Source organism: Trachymyrmex cornetzi, unplaced genomic scaffold, assembly GCF_001594075.2.
Source record: "Trachymyrmex cornetzi isolate Tcor2-1 unplaced genomic scaffold, Tcor1.1 scaffold607, whole genome shotgun sequence".
Lineage (NCBI taxonomy): Eukaryota > Metazoa > Arthropoda > Insecta > Hymenoptera > Formicidae > Trachymyrmex > Trachymyrmex cornetzi.
In genome coordinates, this window is record NW_017299923.1 from 792,771 (window position 1) to 806,890 (window position 14,120).

Consider the following 14,120-nt stretch of genomic DNA (forward strand, 5'->3'; position numbering starts at 1 on the left):
CTCTCTCTCTCTCTCTTTCGTCATTCTCACAAAAAACTTTCACGCGCGCGCATTACACCAGTCGTCGTGCGGTAGTCTCCGATTGCGGAGCATTGCGGAATTTTCATGGGAGAGAGTACCAGTCGCGGCTATTATCGATTCAGCACGTTACCTAAATTGAGGCGGTCCGCGAAAAAAGGCCAGGCTGAATAACCCTGCGAGTAAATCATATTTTAAAGCCCTCATCATTTAATTCATTCTTGACGATTTTTATATTCGATATATTTTACTGACACTTTTAATTGTTATTTTTCTCCGGTTCTTTTACTGTCTTTCTAACGCTTAGCGAACTGGGTTATATTCTACGGAATCCGCGCATCTCGAATATTTTTCGCAATTGATACAAATTTACTGAATAATATAGTTTTAAGTTAAGGGATCCGATAAATCGGTCTACGGAAAGAGAGCTTTTAGAGCCGCCTTTTGTCGTGGATCGCCTCGATTGCGAGCGATAAAAATCCACGGATAAACTGTGCCTTGTATCTGTCGATCTTCCATGACAATTCGTTGCTTATCTGTATGCAAAAGGAACGATATTGATGTGAGGGATGCTTTTATTAGATGAACGTCGTTATTATTAGATGGAAAACTAATTAAAATAAGAAGCGATTGCAATATTCGCGATAATTACGACTTTTATATCGTTACCACTATTATTATTTATTTATATCATTACTATTGAAATAAGAAATAGGTATGTGTGTAATATTTGTAGAAAAATTTTTAAAAAAGTATGTCCAGTAACCAGATTTTTTTACAATAACGTGGAATAAACCTTTCCTATAAAAAGTAATTTTTGTCTTGAAATGAAAACATCAGTAACGATCAGTAGTTTGCAATGTGTTTTGTGAGCTTGGCTATGTTCAATATCTAGAAAAAGTAACTTTGGAACTGTTATAAGCTTCTTTAATATAATTGGTTCTTGCCTTTAGTTTCTCACTGAATCTAAATATATAAACCAATCATAATATTAAGGAAACTTACAACAGTCGCAAAGCTGCTTTTTCTGCTGAACGTAGCTATCGTTACAATTAATGCCAGACTTACCGTAGCGGCGAAACGCGCTACTGTTCTTGATGATAAAATTGGTATCGTTGCTTTTGCCAACTCTCGTCGCAGATCGAGATTACCGTGGACGATTCCATGACGGAGTCAAAAACAAGAAACGGGAACTCGAATAATTTTTCATATCATCGAGCGCGGAGAAATCATACACGGTCGAGAGCGGTCTAATTGCGTAAAGTATCGTAACTTAAAAATAAAAAGGCTTCACCATCGACGAGCAACGCACACATGAATTCGAGTTAATTCTTTCGCGTTCGTCGACTAAAAGTGCCTCCTGTCTTCCTCAGGTCGCACCCTTAATTGACCCATCAAGGCCCAGAAACGTTCTCGGAATTGAAAATTCTAAAAACTTTCTCTTAGGATCCTTAAAAGTTATTTTTAAAATTCGAAGTTTCGCAAAGATATTCTCTAGGCCCGCGCGTTCGTACGAACATAACAAGTAGGTATGACGCGCCGTAAACCTTTTGATGAGATGAAGACGTGCGGAAGCCGCCATCAGGGATACAAGTCGCGAACAAGTCGTCCGTCGTTGGCGAAACCGGCTTTGGAATATCAGCGGCGGATAGCGGCGAGGCCCCGTCTCGAAGGATGACGGATCCGATGCCAGCTATTTTTTTTTCCCGGAGGGCCTCGCCGCGCCGCGATCGCAAGTATACCCTATCGTCGTCGTCCTCGTCCTCGTCCTCGTCGGATATATACGAGTACGCGATGCGGATCGGAGCGTGGATTTTTACATAACGGCACATTTCTCCTTAAGTCTTATCGCGTTGTTGCTCTGCACCGGCTGTAACGAGACCGAGCGGTTCTTCTCGAGGGTGAGCAAGTCTCGAAACAGGGCGTCCACGTTGTGATTCGTCTTGGCCGAGGTCTCCAGAAAGCCACAGCCCCAGTTGGCCGCTTCAGCCGCGCCCTCGCTCATCGACACCTCACGCACCGATGGACTCTCATCGCACTTATTCCCGACCTGGACGATGAATCAATGATGGAACCGTTCAGTTGCGCAAGAAAAACAACACCGACAAAGAAACAACTCAAGAGTAGGAGGGCTTCATGCAGGAATAGAAATTCCCTCTTTGGAGGAAACCAAATTACATATCGCAAGTCAATCGAATTTCGAGAACAAAGAAATTCACAGATTTGCAACGTTAATGGTTTCTTCAAATTCCTTTCCACGTTATCCGAAAATTCATTGTTAAATGATGGCAAATTTTTAAAGCTATTGTCTTTTTTAATCTTGAATTCAAAACACTGGTATGCCATCGATAGATGGAATTTTTTTCAAAATATCGACACTGAATGACTGCACAGAAATTTAATGTAAACACATTGCGAATGAGCCGGGATTATATAAACATTTTGACGCAAGAGAAAAAAACTGCGCCCCTCAATAACAAAAAAAATTCTTTTACGGCATGTAAAATATAATAAAATATAATATTTTAATTAATGATATTCAACTCTCCGTCAACTATGTGGAATTTTGCACCTTTTGTCAGCAATCTGCGTCTTTGATCTTTAATGCAACTTTTTATATTGTTCTGGATTGTATAAAAATCGAACAAAATTCTTACCTACTTGTAAAAACTTTAACAAATTTTTTTATCAGAGAAGTCGAATTATATTTTAATTATTTTTATACATTTAAATTTATCTATCAGAATTCACGATAATCAAAATATCTATTGCGCCTTCAAAGTCCAACTTGACCGACGGAAGGTTAATATATTAATATTAATTTAATAAGATAATCACATATATATGTATTTGTAATGTATATGTATACAGATGTATATATAATACATCACAAATATACAGATTACATGCACACGTATGTTACAAACAAAACATAATTAATAAAAGTCAATGAGAATATATATGTATAATACATTTTACATTTATATATAAATAATAATAATTCTTGTAAAAATTTATTATAGAAAATTTTTTCATTTAAAGTAATACTTTTTGTGTTTTAATAAAATTATCTTGACTTTTATTTAATACACAGCGAGCGCTCAATGGCGGGTAATTTTACTGTCATCGTTAGCACTGTTAGCAGCAAATTAATTAAAATTATATAGAAATTTACGTTATCATTTTTGCGCCCCTTTAAATATTTTACAAGCAAGTGTTTCGTTCGCCACACCCTAGGACCTGGTGGATCAGGCTGTGCATCGCGATAATTTGTATCATTTAAACTTCTGTTATCTCGACGAACATCTTTTATCAAGTTGACGACATGCGCGCGAAACAATATCGCACGTAACATTTTTTTATGATTATTCAAGTTGCGGAAAGTTGCAAAGTCATGTGAGATAAACTAGACGACGTATTTATTAAACGAGAAGCGCAGAATTCGTTCGTTCGTTCGGCATCGGGGAAAAACTGAAACAAATGGAGAGGATTGCGACGAGTCCTTACCAACATAATAGGTATCTGCGAGATATCTTGGCCCTTGAGTTCCCTTATCACGGCCCAGATCGGTCGTAGCTCCTCGAGACTTTGCCGTGAGCACACCGAGTACACCAAGATGAAGGCGTGACCTTTGCTTATGGAGAGTCGCTGCATAGCGGGAAACTGATGGGACCCCGTTGTATCCGTAATTTGAAGTGTGCATATGTTTTTATCGCAACTTATCACCTGAAATACCGTAATGCAATCCGTTGACTTTGGTCGCAAGGCTTTGGGCTTCGATCCGATCGGCTCGACTCGAGGTCATGGTTCCCGATTTGACTCGACTCGGGATCGTGCACCGGGTCGAGTCAAAGCAGGCGGGATTGAGTTGAGCTAACAATCGGAACCGCCTGTGCGACTCCATTGGTGACACTTCTCGTCGCGCACACAGCGAGAGTCCCACCAGCATCGTCATTGTGTTTTTTTTACGTATAAATATATACACACACAAACGTGCATTTCTGTTAAAATCTTACGGACATATGTGGGTGTCGTGGTATTCATACACGGTGGCGTATAAATTACCGATATAATCGAAATATGTCATGTTACTACGTTGCTTTAACTTACATTTGTACAAATAATGCCCATTTTTATTAGTGTAGATTAACTTTAACACTTCTGTTAATGTATGAATATCTATATCCAATTTTTAGCAATAAAAAGTTTTATATTTTTATGCGCGAATTTCGTTATGACATTTCAAAAAACTTCATCCTTCGAATAGTTTTGCATAGATTTTATTTCGTTTTCACGTTTATATTTTAGCATGAAACATAGTAGTGAAAAAAATTTTAAAAATGTGAAAAATTATGCATCGACAGAAGAGTTAATCTCATTTTAATGTACTCTTTATTTTTCTTTAATTTTTACAAGAAAATACACAAAGTGTTTTCCTCCGATTTTGATGAGCTTTTAATACGTTGTCTAGACCTTAAAAATAAAGAATTACACAATTGCGTGACGCTTTTTAGGCTTTCATGGGTATTATCTTCAAAGATACCAGGTTTGCGGGTTATCGCCGTGTTTTTATCCATTGCTAATACCAACGTTTCATGAACCTTGCTGTTCATTTCATCAGGACGAGGAGCACGCTGATACTATATTAGTATAGTGCGCGCTCCTCGCCCTGAGGAAGTGAACGGCAAGATTCACGAAACGTCGGCATTAACAATGGATAAAAACACGGCGATAATCCGCAAATTTTCTAGTATTTTTTAATTACACCGCATATTCTTTTATGCACGCTCAGGCGCATTTTTAAACATTATTTGAAGAAACATTCCTTTGACAAAAATCGGTTAATTTCGTTTAAAGCGAATATCATTGAAAATATAAGACATAGAAAATAATTTTTTACGATAGACTGCTGCCAACCGAAGATTAGCAAAAATTGATAAATAAGATTCTGGCAGAGTTTTAACTGAAAATAACCAGATATATGGTCGAAACGTCTATCGATGTATACATGTAAAATGATTTAATATATAATTGCATTGTTACGTTGCGGAGACTTTTGCTCCTTTATCGATCTATTTTGTAAAATATTCCAATCTTGTAAATTCAGCACACTTTATCCGAGAGATATCCTGCGATTATCCTTAGGATGTCTTTAGGACATCTCTTGGAGGCCTATACCTGTATGTGAAATGATAAAATTGTTCCGAGGATTACGAATGCACGTATTTAGGACTTTAGATTTGGACGTCCAGTAAATGTACTTATGTAGGACATAATGAGGCGCTCATTTCATAGTCCAAGGACGTCTTATGGACGTCCCCTTTAGCTGACAGGACGTCTACAAACGTCTCTGTGCTATTAGGGTATACACCTATCTTTAAAACTACATTCTGATACACGATGAAAGTGTCAAATTTCCAGTGTTTAAAATGGAAAAGTAAAGCAATAGATGATTAAAATGGTGTTCAAATTAAAAAATTTAAGGATAAGCGATATTTATATCACGGTATATTTATATGCGCGATATTTATGATTGTGTGATTTTTTTGTCATATATTTACATACAATACTGTATTTTCTCATGTCTCGACAGTAATTTATGTAAATATGACAGAAATAGTATTATATGTAAATATATGTGACACAAAATAATTACACAGTCATAAATATCGCGTATATAAATATACCGGGATATAAATACCGTGCTTACCCTTAAATTTTCTAATTTAAACACCGTTCTAAGTTAGACATTTAATTTTTTAAATAAAAATTGGTTTTAAGCACAGTAATAATTTTTTTCTATATCTGCAACAATTGGCGACAATGGTAAACCCATCGGGGCACCGAAAACTTGTTTAGAGATTTTATTATTGAATGAAAAATATGTAGAGTCAAAAACTAGACGGATGGAGGCTAAAAATTCTTCTAATAGAATTTTTATTTTTTTTTAAATATAATCCCATCTTTTTTTAACACTATTTAATGGCAGTTCTATCGGAACGTTAGTGAACAAGGACACTACATCAAGCGATATTAAAATGTAATTAGAATCAAAATAGGTTCCATTTAATTTTTCGATTAAATGGAAGCCATTTTTTATGTAACTAGGTGCTTCCGGTATACTATTGACAATAATGTTATGTAAGAATAAGGATAGAAAGTATAAAAGACTATCAATTGAAGATACAATTACTCTTAGAGGATAACCAGACTTATGGATTTTAGTTAAACCATATGCTCTAGACAAATTGCCATCCGTCGTAAGTAATTTCCTATATGTGGAATCATCAATAAAAAAAAGCCACTCTTTTTCCATTTCACTAATAAAGAACGTAATTCAGTAGTTAACTTAATTGTAGGATCTTTATCTATTATATGTATCCTCGTCAGAAAAATTCTCAATTTGCTTCTTACGAATTAAATTGACTCATTGTTTCAATTACTAATTATATCCTGGTTTATCAATCGCAGTTGAGGTATATGTACAATAATTTTATTTATTAATACACACTTTAATATAGTTGTCTATTAAAATAAGGATTGTATATACCAATAATTTTGAATATAACGATCATTTATTCATTGTTATTTTAATTTTTATAATCTATTCTATTAATTTGATAACAGAATGTGTGCTAGTATATTTTTATTTAATGACTCATCATGTTCAATATTTTATCATTATGGACTTATTACGACTGTTATAATGGAAGAATATAACCGATAATATTACCAGAACGAAAAGTATTGCATTGTTGCGGAAGATAAATATGAAGAAATACTACCAACTTTTTGCGTAACTATAAATTGTATAATTTGTATTTAACATAACATTTTATTAATTTTGTCAAATTTGAGTTTAATTTCTTTACACTGAGGATGATCTAATAATAAGGTCGAAACGTGTTTTAAAAATTTTAAATACATAAAAATCTGACTTGTAGCCCCTTCTTGTTATTTATTGTCTAAAAATTCAATCTTTCAACCTAAGAATATCTAAGGCCGGTTTTCATAATCCGTTTTTATTTCAAGAACATCATCTTAATTAAGTAATATCTTAAAATGCTAATATGGCTCTATGTGATTGGCTTATGACATCTTAAAATTATACTTAAGATGATCCTAAATATAAAAATCAATTATGAATATCGACCAAAAAAGATAAAGAGGGTCTCTATTTTGGAAAAATATGAGGTATACATATGAGGAGAAAAAAAATTGGAAAGGTGTTCTATAAATAGAACAGTAGAAAGAACTGAGTTAAAAGCTCATTAAAATCGGAGATGGACGCTTTATATAGTGCCTTTTTTTCTTGGTAAAAATATATAGAAAAAGATAAAAAGATAAACCAAGACTAAAATAAATCTTCATTGGTAGAAACGGGCATAGTTGAAGATCGAAGTACAACAATAATATGTAATTTACGCGGATGAGGGTGAGAATCGCGCGGAGATCTTGGTTTCTCATAAAACGGCAAGCGCGTTACAATAAAACTGACGATTTATACGTTCTGTCATTCTTCTTGACCACGTGCCGTAACGTAATGTAATGTAGTATACATTAACTTGGCATGTACGCGACGCTTGATCCTTTTGCGACGCGCGAAACGCAAAATATAATAGTTACGATGTATATCTCTGGCATGTATTTTCCTGATTAGCATGCAGTATTATTAAACATAAAGTAAGCGAATTAAGGCTCAGAGTTTCAATAAAAATTTAATAAAAAAGATGAGCCAAGGCAGATATTAGTGCGAAAAAATTAAATACAAAATTTATTTATATACACGGTGTCCCGAAATTCGAAGACAATATTATTACATCAATGAAATTTCGTGAAAAATCAAGTCGAAAAGTTCTCTACCATTTTGCAATTTTCGCAATAGTTGACAAGATATTAATTATATTAAATATCGCCGAATAATGGTTTTCAATAATTTTGTTACTCAAGTATTATAAACTTTACAGAAAAACAGCAAAAAATAAAAATTGTTTATTTTCTTCTCAATGTTTTACTTCTTTCTATAGTAATCAATTTTCTTGCATCGCCAGATTTTACATCACTAATTCATCTCTGGCAATTTGTGAGTGACACAACTTTTTTGGATATGCGAGCGTTTTCTTATATTGTTATTTTGCTGAAGGGGACTCCAAAGTAAGTTGAAACGTTCAAAATAAAGAAGACACGTTTATTGACAAAATATACGTAAATTTCATTATTTCAAGATCTTGCGCTTGATCACCTGCGTTTGACTTAGCCTTGATTTAGTTAGTTATGTTTATATAAATTATAGTTACAGCTAACTGAAAAACGAATGAAATCCTTTAAATAATATAAGCAGACAAACAAATCATCAACATGCGACTGATAATTAAAATCTTACAATTTAATCTCAGTCCAGTAAAGTGCCAGCCAGGTCTCGGCAAAGTGTAAAAAATAGTCGAATTAAATTGTAATGAAAATTCTTAGATCAAGCCAGATATTGCGGCTTATCGTCACGAAGAGTGAAACGAAAGTGCTGGTGATTGTTTATCATCAAGAATTAATTTACTAATGTAATACAATTATAAAAGTGTAACAAATATTTTATGTAGCATAATAAAAATATATAAATATAAATATGAATATAAATAACGATAAGATTGAAAAGCTTAATCACTACTTTCTGAGATCGCTACAGATTACGTTTTACTCTTCGTGACGATAAGTCACATTATCTTGGCTTGATCTAAGAATTGTCACTTTACAATTTAATTCGACTATTTTTTATACTTTGTTGAGACCTGGCAAACACTTTATTGGACTGAGGTTAAATTGTAAGATTTTAATTGTTTAATCATGTATTGATGATTTGTTTGTCTGTTTATATCTGTGAGTATATAAAAAGATTTCATTCGTCTTTCAGTTAGCTGTAACTATAATTTATATTTGATCTATCTCAATATTAAGGGTCCAACATCAATACTGCAAGAAATATGTATATATCTTTGGACGACAATCTTAACATAATAGTTTGCGAATACGAATATTAATTGTAACATTTTCTTGTTTGCGCACGTTTGGCTATAAGAAGTTGTTGAAACGTTTACACATTTATATACCCATACCGTATATAAATAAATTTTGTATTTAATTTTTGCACACTAATATCCGCATTGGCTCATGATGGTGTATTATTAATACTACTTGTAATTCTGCTGTCGGCTTATCAACACACGCAGCCAGATATTTTCGATGTTGCAGCGGCGCGGCGATTCGCTTGCAAATTTAATGTTTTTGCTCGCGCATATGTCACTTCCATATTATCGAGCGGATGCACAGTGCGGGAATATTGAATTTGTAAATGGCGAGAGTTATATCACGATGGATCCTGATGGACGCGCGCGGAGACACGGGGACGTCCGATTAATCGCTAAATCTCGACTCTTGCGGAAATTGCTATCTACGTGACGCATCCGACGTGCCAAATGCATAAAGTCCGTTTTTGCACGATCTATAATTAACGACATAGGAATCTGATCTGTCAATTTCGTGCTGTACACGTGCGCGAGCGAAGGCGCTTCTAATTTTTCCGTGAGTCGAAATCGATAAGCGGACAGCACGGTATCGAACGTGTCATGTTGCTGCTGTTTCATGTTAACTAGAGTCAACTACGAACGCACGATAATCCTGCGAGCGTGATTTTATTTCCATAAATGTTAATAAATTATTAGGCGAAGATCCTTGAATATAATTTTCTCTTCGCTTATCTGTGTATTGTTTCTATACATTTTATACAGACAAAAAAATTAATTCTCTCATAGAAATTCAAAGCAAAAAACACGGGATTATTTCGGTTGAATCGATTAGTTCATCTAATTAGTTCTTTGTCTCATTTTCAGAGAAAAACGTACTGACAACATTTTTGTAAAGGTGATACATGTACAGATATGTGCAAAAATATTAGTCACAATTTTCTCGCATTTTACGAAAAATTAAATTTCTCGGCAAAAAGAAATTTCAGAGATTTTTGAACATGCATTTTAAAGCATAAAGATAAGGCTTTAAATCTGCATTCGAATCTTTTGTCTACGATATTTTGTTCCTAAGTTATATAAAATTGAAAAATAATATCTTTGCAATATTTTTGTCTTACTTTAAAGCGCAAGAGTTCAATAAAATATCAGCAAACAAAATTTAATATGAAAGTATCTTAAAGTAGGCTTCCTAAGCTCTAAAATGCTTTTTGAAAAAACTTTGTACGATAATTTTTCACAAAAATATCGTATTTTTTATTATGTGAAATTTTATTGTGTACAAACTTTTTTAAAATTGATAATCGAATAAAGTTTTTAAAAAAATTTGAAAAAATTTATACGAATCAAGAACATTATAACATTTTTCCTCTTTTGTTTTTTTTCCGTATATTTTTTTAATTTCGGAATTAAAAATCATTTTAGAAAAAGGAAGTTTTTACACAATGAAATTTCACATAATAAAAAATACAATATCTTTGCGAAAATTTATCGCAAAAATTTTTTTTTAAAAAGCATTTTAAAGCTTAGAAAGCCTACTTTCATATTAAATTTTGTTTGTTAATGTTTTATTGAACTGTAGCGCTTTAAAATAAGACAAAAATATTTCAAAAATGTTATTTTTCGATTTTATGTAACTTAGGAGAACAAAATATCGTAGACAAAAGATTCAAACGCAGATTTAAAGTCCTATCTTTACGCTTTAAAATATGTGATCGAAAAAAACTTTTGTGAGATTTCTTTTCGCCGAGATATTTAACTTTTCATAAAATGCGAGAAAATTGTAAGTGCCTAATACTTTTGCACATAATGTCTGTATAAGTTTTATGTGTAGAGTTAATGTACACACATACACACATATTTGAATAAATTAATGTTAAGGAAACCTGAGAGCACACATTAGAAGTTACAAAAACTCTTAAAAATATTTTTAAATATAAGATTTGTTATCTCAGTTATATTTATAAAGAATTAGAGAATTATAAATACTTTAAAATTGATTGAATATATGTATTTAATAAATATTGATTAATTTTTGAGAAAGAAATAAAAACACATTTTTAAAGAAATGATCCAAGATGTCTCTCTCATACTTGGGACTGTACGTGCATAAATGTATGTTTATTAAAAAAATAATTATGACACAAAAGTTAAAAAGAAATTTCAATTAATTTATACATGTTTAGCATATAGTTACTGAATGTAAACTTTTGTAATAATAAACATAAGTACAATTAATAACTATAATAGAACAAAAAATCCATAAATAAAACTATGAGAAATAGCTATTGATATACATAAAATATAAAACTTATAAAAGTAAAATAAAATAAAATTAATTGCTTAATTTATAAGTTGTCTTTCTAGCGCATATTGTCCTTCTAGCACTATTTTGTATTGTCACGTTTCATAAATATTTAATGTATGACTCATGGTGCCTCGATTACACTTAATAAAAAAAACGGTGAAAAATGACTAAAAAATAAATAATTGACAATTATATTTGTGTATAGCAAGATGAGAAAAGATATGTAGAAACTTGCATCCCATATTCAATATGTATATCTTTACAACAATATTAAACCATTTTTAAATGATTAAAAAGTTACTTTCATACCACGAAAACTATTAACAACATGAGACAACGGAGTTTGAATACTGCCATCTATATGGGCAACAAAGTAACAAAGTTAGTAATGAGCAACAGTCTCATGTACCAGTTGTATCAATTTAAAAATTACCCTAAACACTTGATGCTTCATGGTACTATGTGATGATTTATGTTATTGGCTGCTTTCCAGACACAGATGACACAGTGTAACACAATGAATCATTATATCCTTGTTATTTGCTAATGTTAAACGAAGATGACATGATCACTGTATCACACTGTGTCGTTTGCTGGAAAGCACCAATTATATAACTGGGGTGTTCCAGTCTCTCCTACATAATTAAAAATAATTATTTTACAGTTATTATAATTATAAAATTGTTTCTTTAATTGTGTGTGTGCGCGCGTGTGTGTAGATTAATTCTACATATAAAACGTAATTATCATCATCACGTCTATTTCTCTAAGTGCATAAAAAAGAGAGAGACTGAGAGAGAATCAGCTAAGTTTCAGTAAACTCTCTCTCTTTTTTCCATTGACGAGCGCACGTGCGATCGTTATCTCTGGTCAAATAAGGAAATCAATTAGGTACCTAATAACACACGTGTTCGGATTGAGAAGAACGTGCGGTTGGTCTCTAAGCAACCATGAGTACGCCGTCCATTTTTTCGATAAAAAAAAAATAAGGTCGTGGAATCGCACATTTGAGAGGATTGGCGCGTACCGCTCGCTTACCTGTCTGTAGGTGTCCTCGATGGTCGGAATGTAGGACTCGCGGAAGGACCCCTTCACGAAGCGCAGCACGAGGGAACTCTTGCCAACGCCGCCCGCCCCGAATACGACCACACGATAGTCGTTACTCTGCTCCGGCATCCTGACATCTGCCGTCCCGGCGACGTAAACCCCCGGCACTCGGGGTCCGCGTAGAGAGAGAGGACGATGCAGGGGATGAGACAAAATGAGAGAAAGAAGGGGAGTGAGCGTGCGTGTGCGTGCGTGCGTGCGTGTATACGAGACGATCACCCTCCTCAAACTCCCGATCACACCACCTGACCTGCCGGATGACACACAAGTTATACCGGGTGTTCCGAAACCACGTGTCCTAAGGTCTATTCTTTGTCGCTACACTGGATATTATACTAAAACTTTCTTCCTTGTTTTCATACAAAGCCGTGCAAAAAGTTTTTGAGATCCTAGTGCAAAAGTAAAGATGACCCTGTTCATAAATTTTGTATTAACAAAGCTCTTTAAAAACCCTAAGGTCTATTCTTTGTCGCTACACTGGATATTATACTAAAACTTTCTGCCTTGTTTTCATACAAAGCCGTGCAAAAAGTTTTTGAGACCCTAGTGCAAAAGTAAAGATGACCCTGTTCATAAATTTTGTATTAACAAAGCTCTTTGAAAGGTTTAGAAAATATAACAAAACAGTATAAATAAAATTATGTCGGATCACGAGCCACTAATTGTATATTCCTGTCATAGAAAGTTAAATATATAGCTATTTGATTAGGTAAAAAATTGCATCATCGATATATGTATAATTTCATATTCTAAATTTTTCATATAAAAATTTCATTAGATTTAAATTATTATTTGCTTTTATGAAGAGTATAAATGAAACATAAATGAATATCATTTGCATATGCAAATTAAATTGAATAATTAATAAAATTATTAATAACTAATATATAGTTATGAACTAATAAAGTGATTAACTTAAAAAGAAACAATAGATATAAAATAGATAATTTAAGTAAAACTCCGGGACTCCTTAATTAGCATTAGAGGCCTTCGTACAGTGCACCTCCTCTTTGCACAGCCCTGTATATATGTATATATTTTATTTCAAGTACAAATGTACAGTACACAGGAAAAACGATTTTGCGGAAGTATTCAAAATTTAGGTAGATACAAATTTGAAAATATAATTTTATTAGACCATCAAAATAATTAATGTAAGAAATTCAAGCATAAAGAGAGTAAGACCCCAGAAAATTTTGACATTCTAGCAACCAGCTTAAACGTACATTTTACATAATTATTTTAATAATTCAACAAAATTATTTTCAGACCTGTATCTAGCTAAATTTTTAGATGCTTAGGTAAAACCATTCTTTCTGTGTAGCTCAGCTACAGAAAGAGAACAAAGATTTTTTCTAATCTCCCGACCTGGGAAACGATTCTTCTCCCTGACGGAAAATATCGATCGGCGGTCTGGTTTTGCGAATGGTTATTCGAATATTAAGGGAGAATATTAATTGGTCTTCCAATTTTATATCGCGTGTTCTGATTTTCAAATTAAGCTTTTAGAAAATAAAATCCAGAGACTAACTGGATGACGGCAATGTTATCGTTCATTTTTCTTTTTTCGAATTTCAGCATAGAATTAATGACGAGCGTCTCAATAGTCTTTCTTGAAGGAAGAATCGCCTCCAAGTCGAGGCAAGACATCCGCGTGGCGAAAGAGTATATCC

The 14,120-nt window shown here is 33.3% G+C and overlaps 1 protein-coding gene across 1 annotated transcript; it reads right to left on the reverse strand.

Moving 5' to 3' along the window:
- Positions 1–843: 843 nt before the first annotated feature.
- Positions 844–12,600, reverse strand: LOC108766600 (GTP-binding protein Di-Ras2). Its single transcript, XM_018515998.1, has 3 exons — positions 12,379–12,600; positions 3,526–3,744; positions 844–2,068 (listed from the first exon to the last, which is right to left on the reverse strand). Exons 1-3 carry the CDS (start codon positions 12,514–12,516, stop codon positions 1,835–1,837), a joined length of 591 nt encoding a protein of 196 aa, XP_018371500.1. The 5' UTR covers positions 12,517–12,600; the 3' UTR covers positions 844–1,834.
- Positions 12,601–14,120: the final 1,520 nt, after the last annotated feature.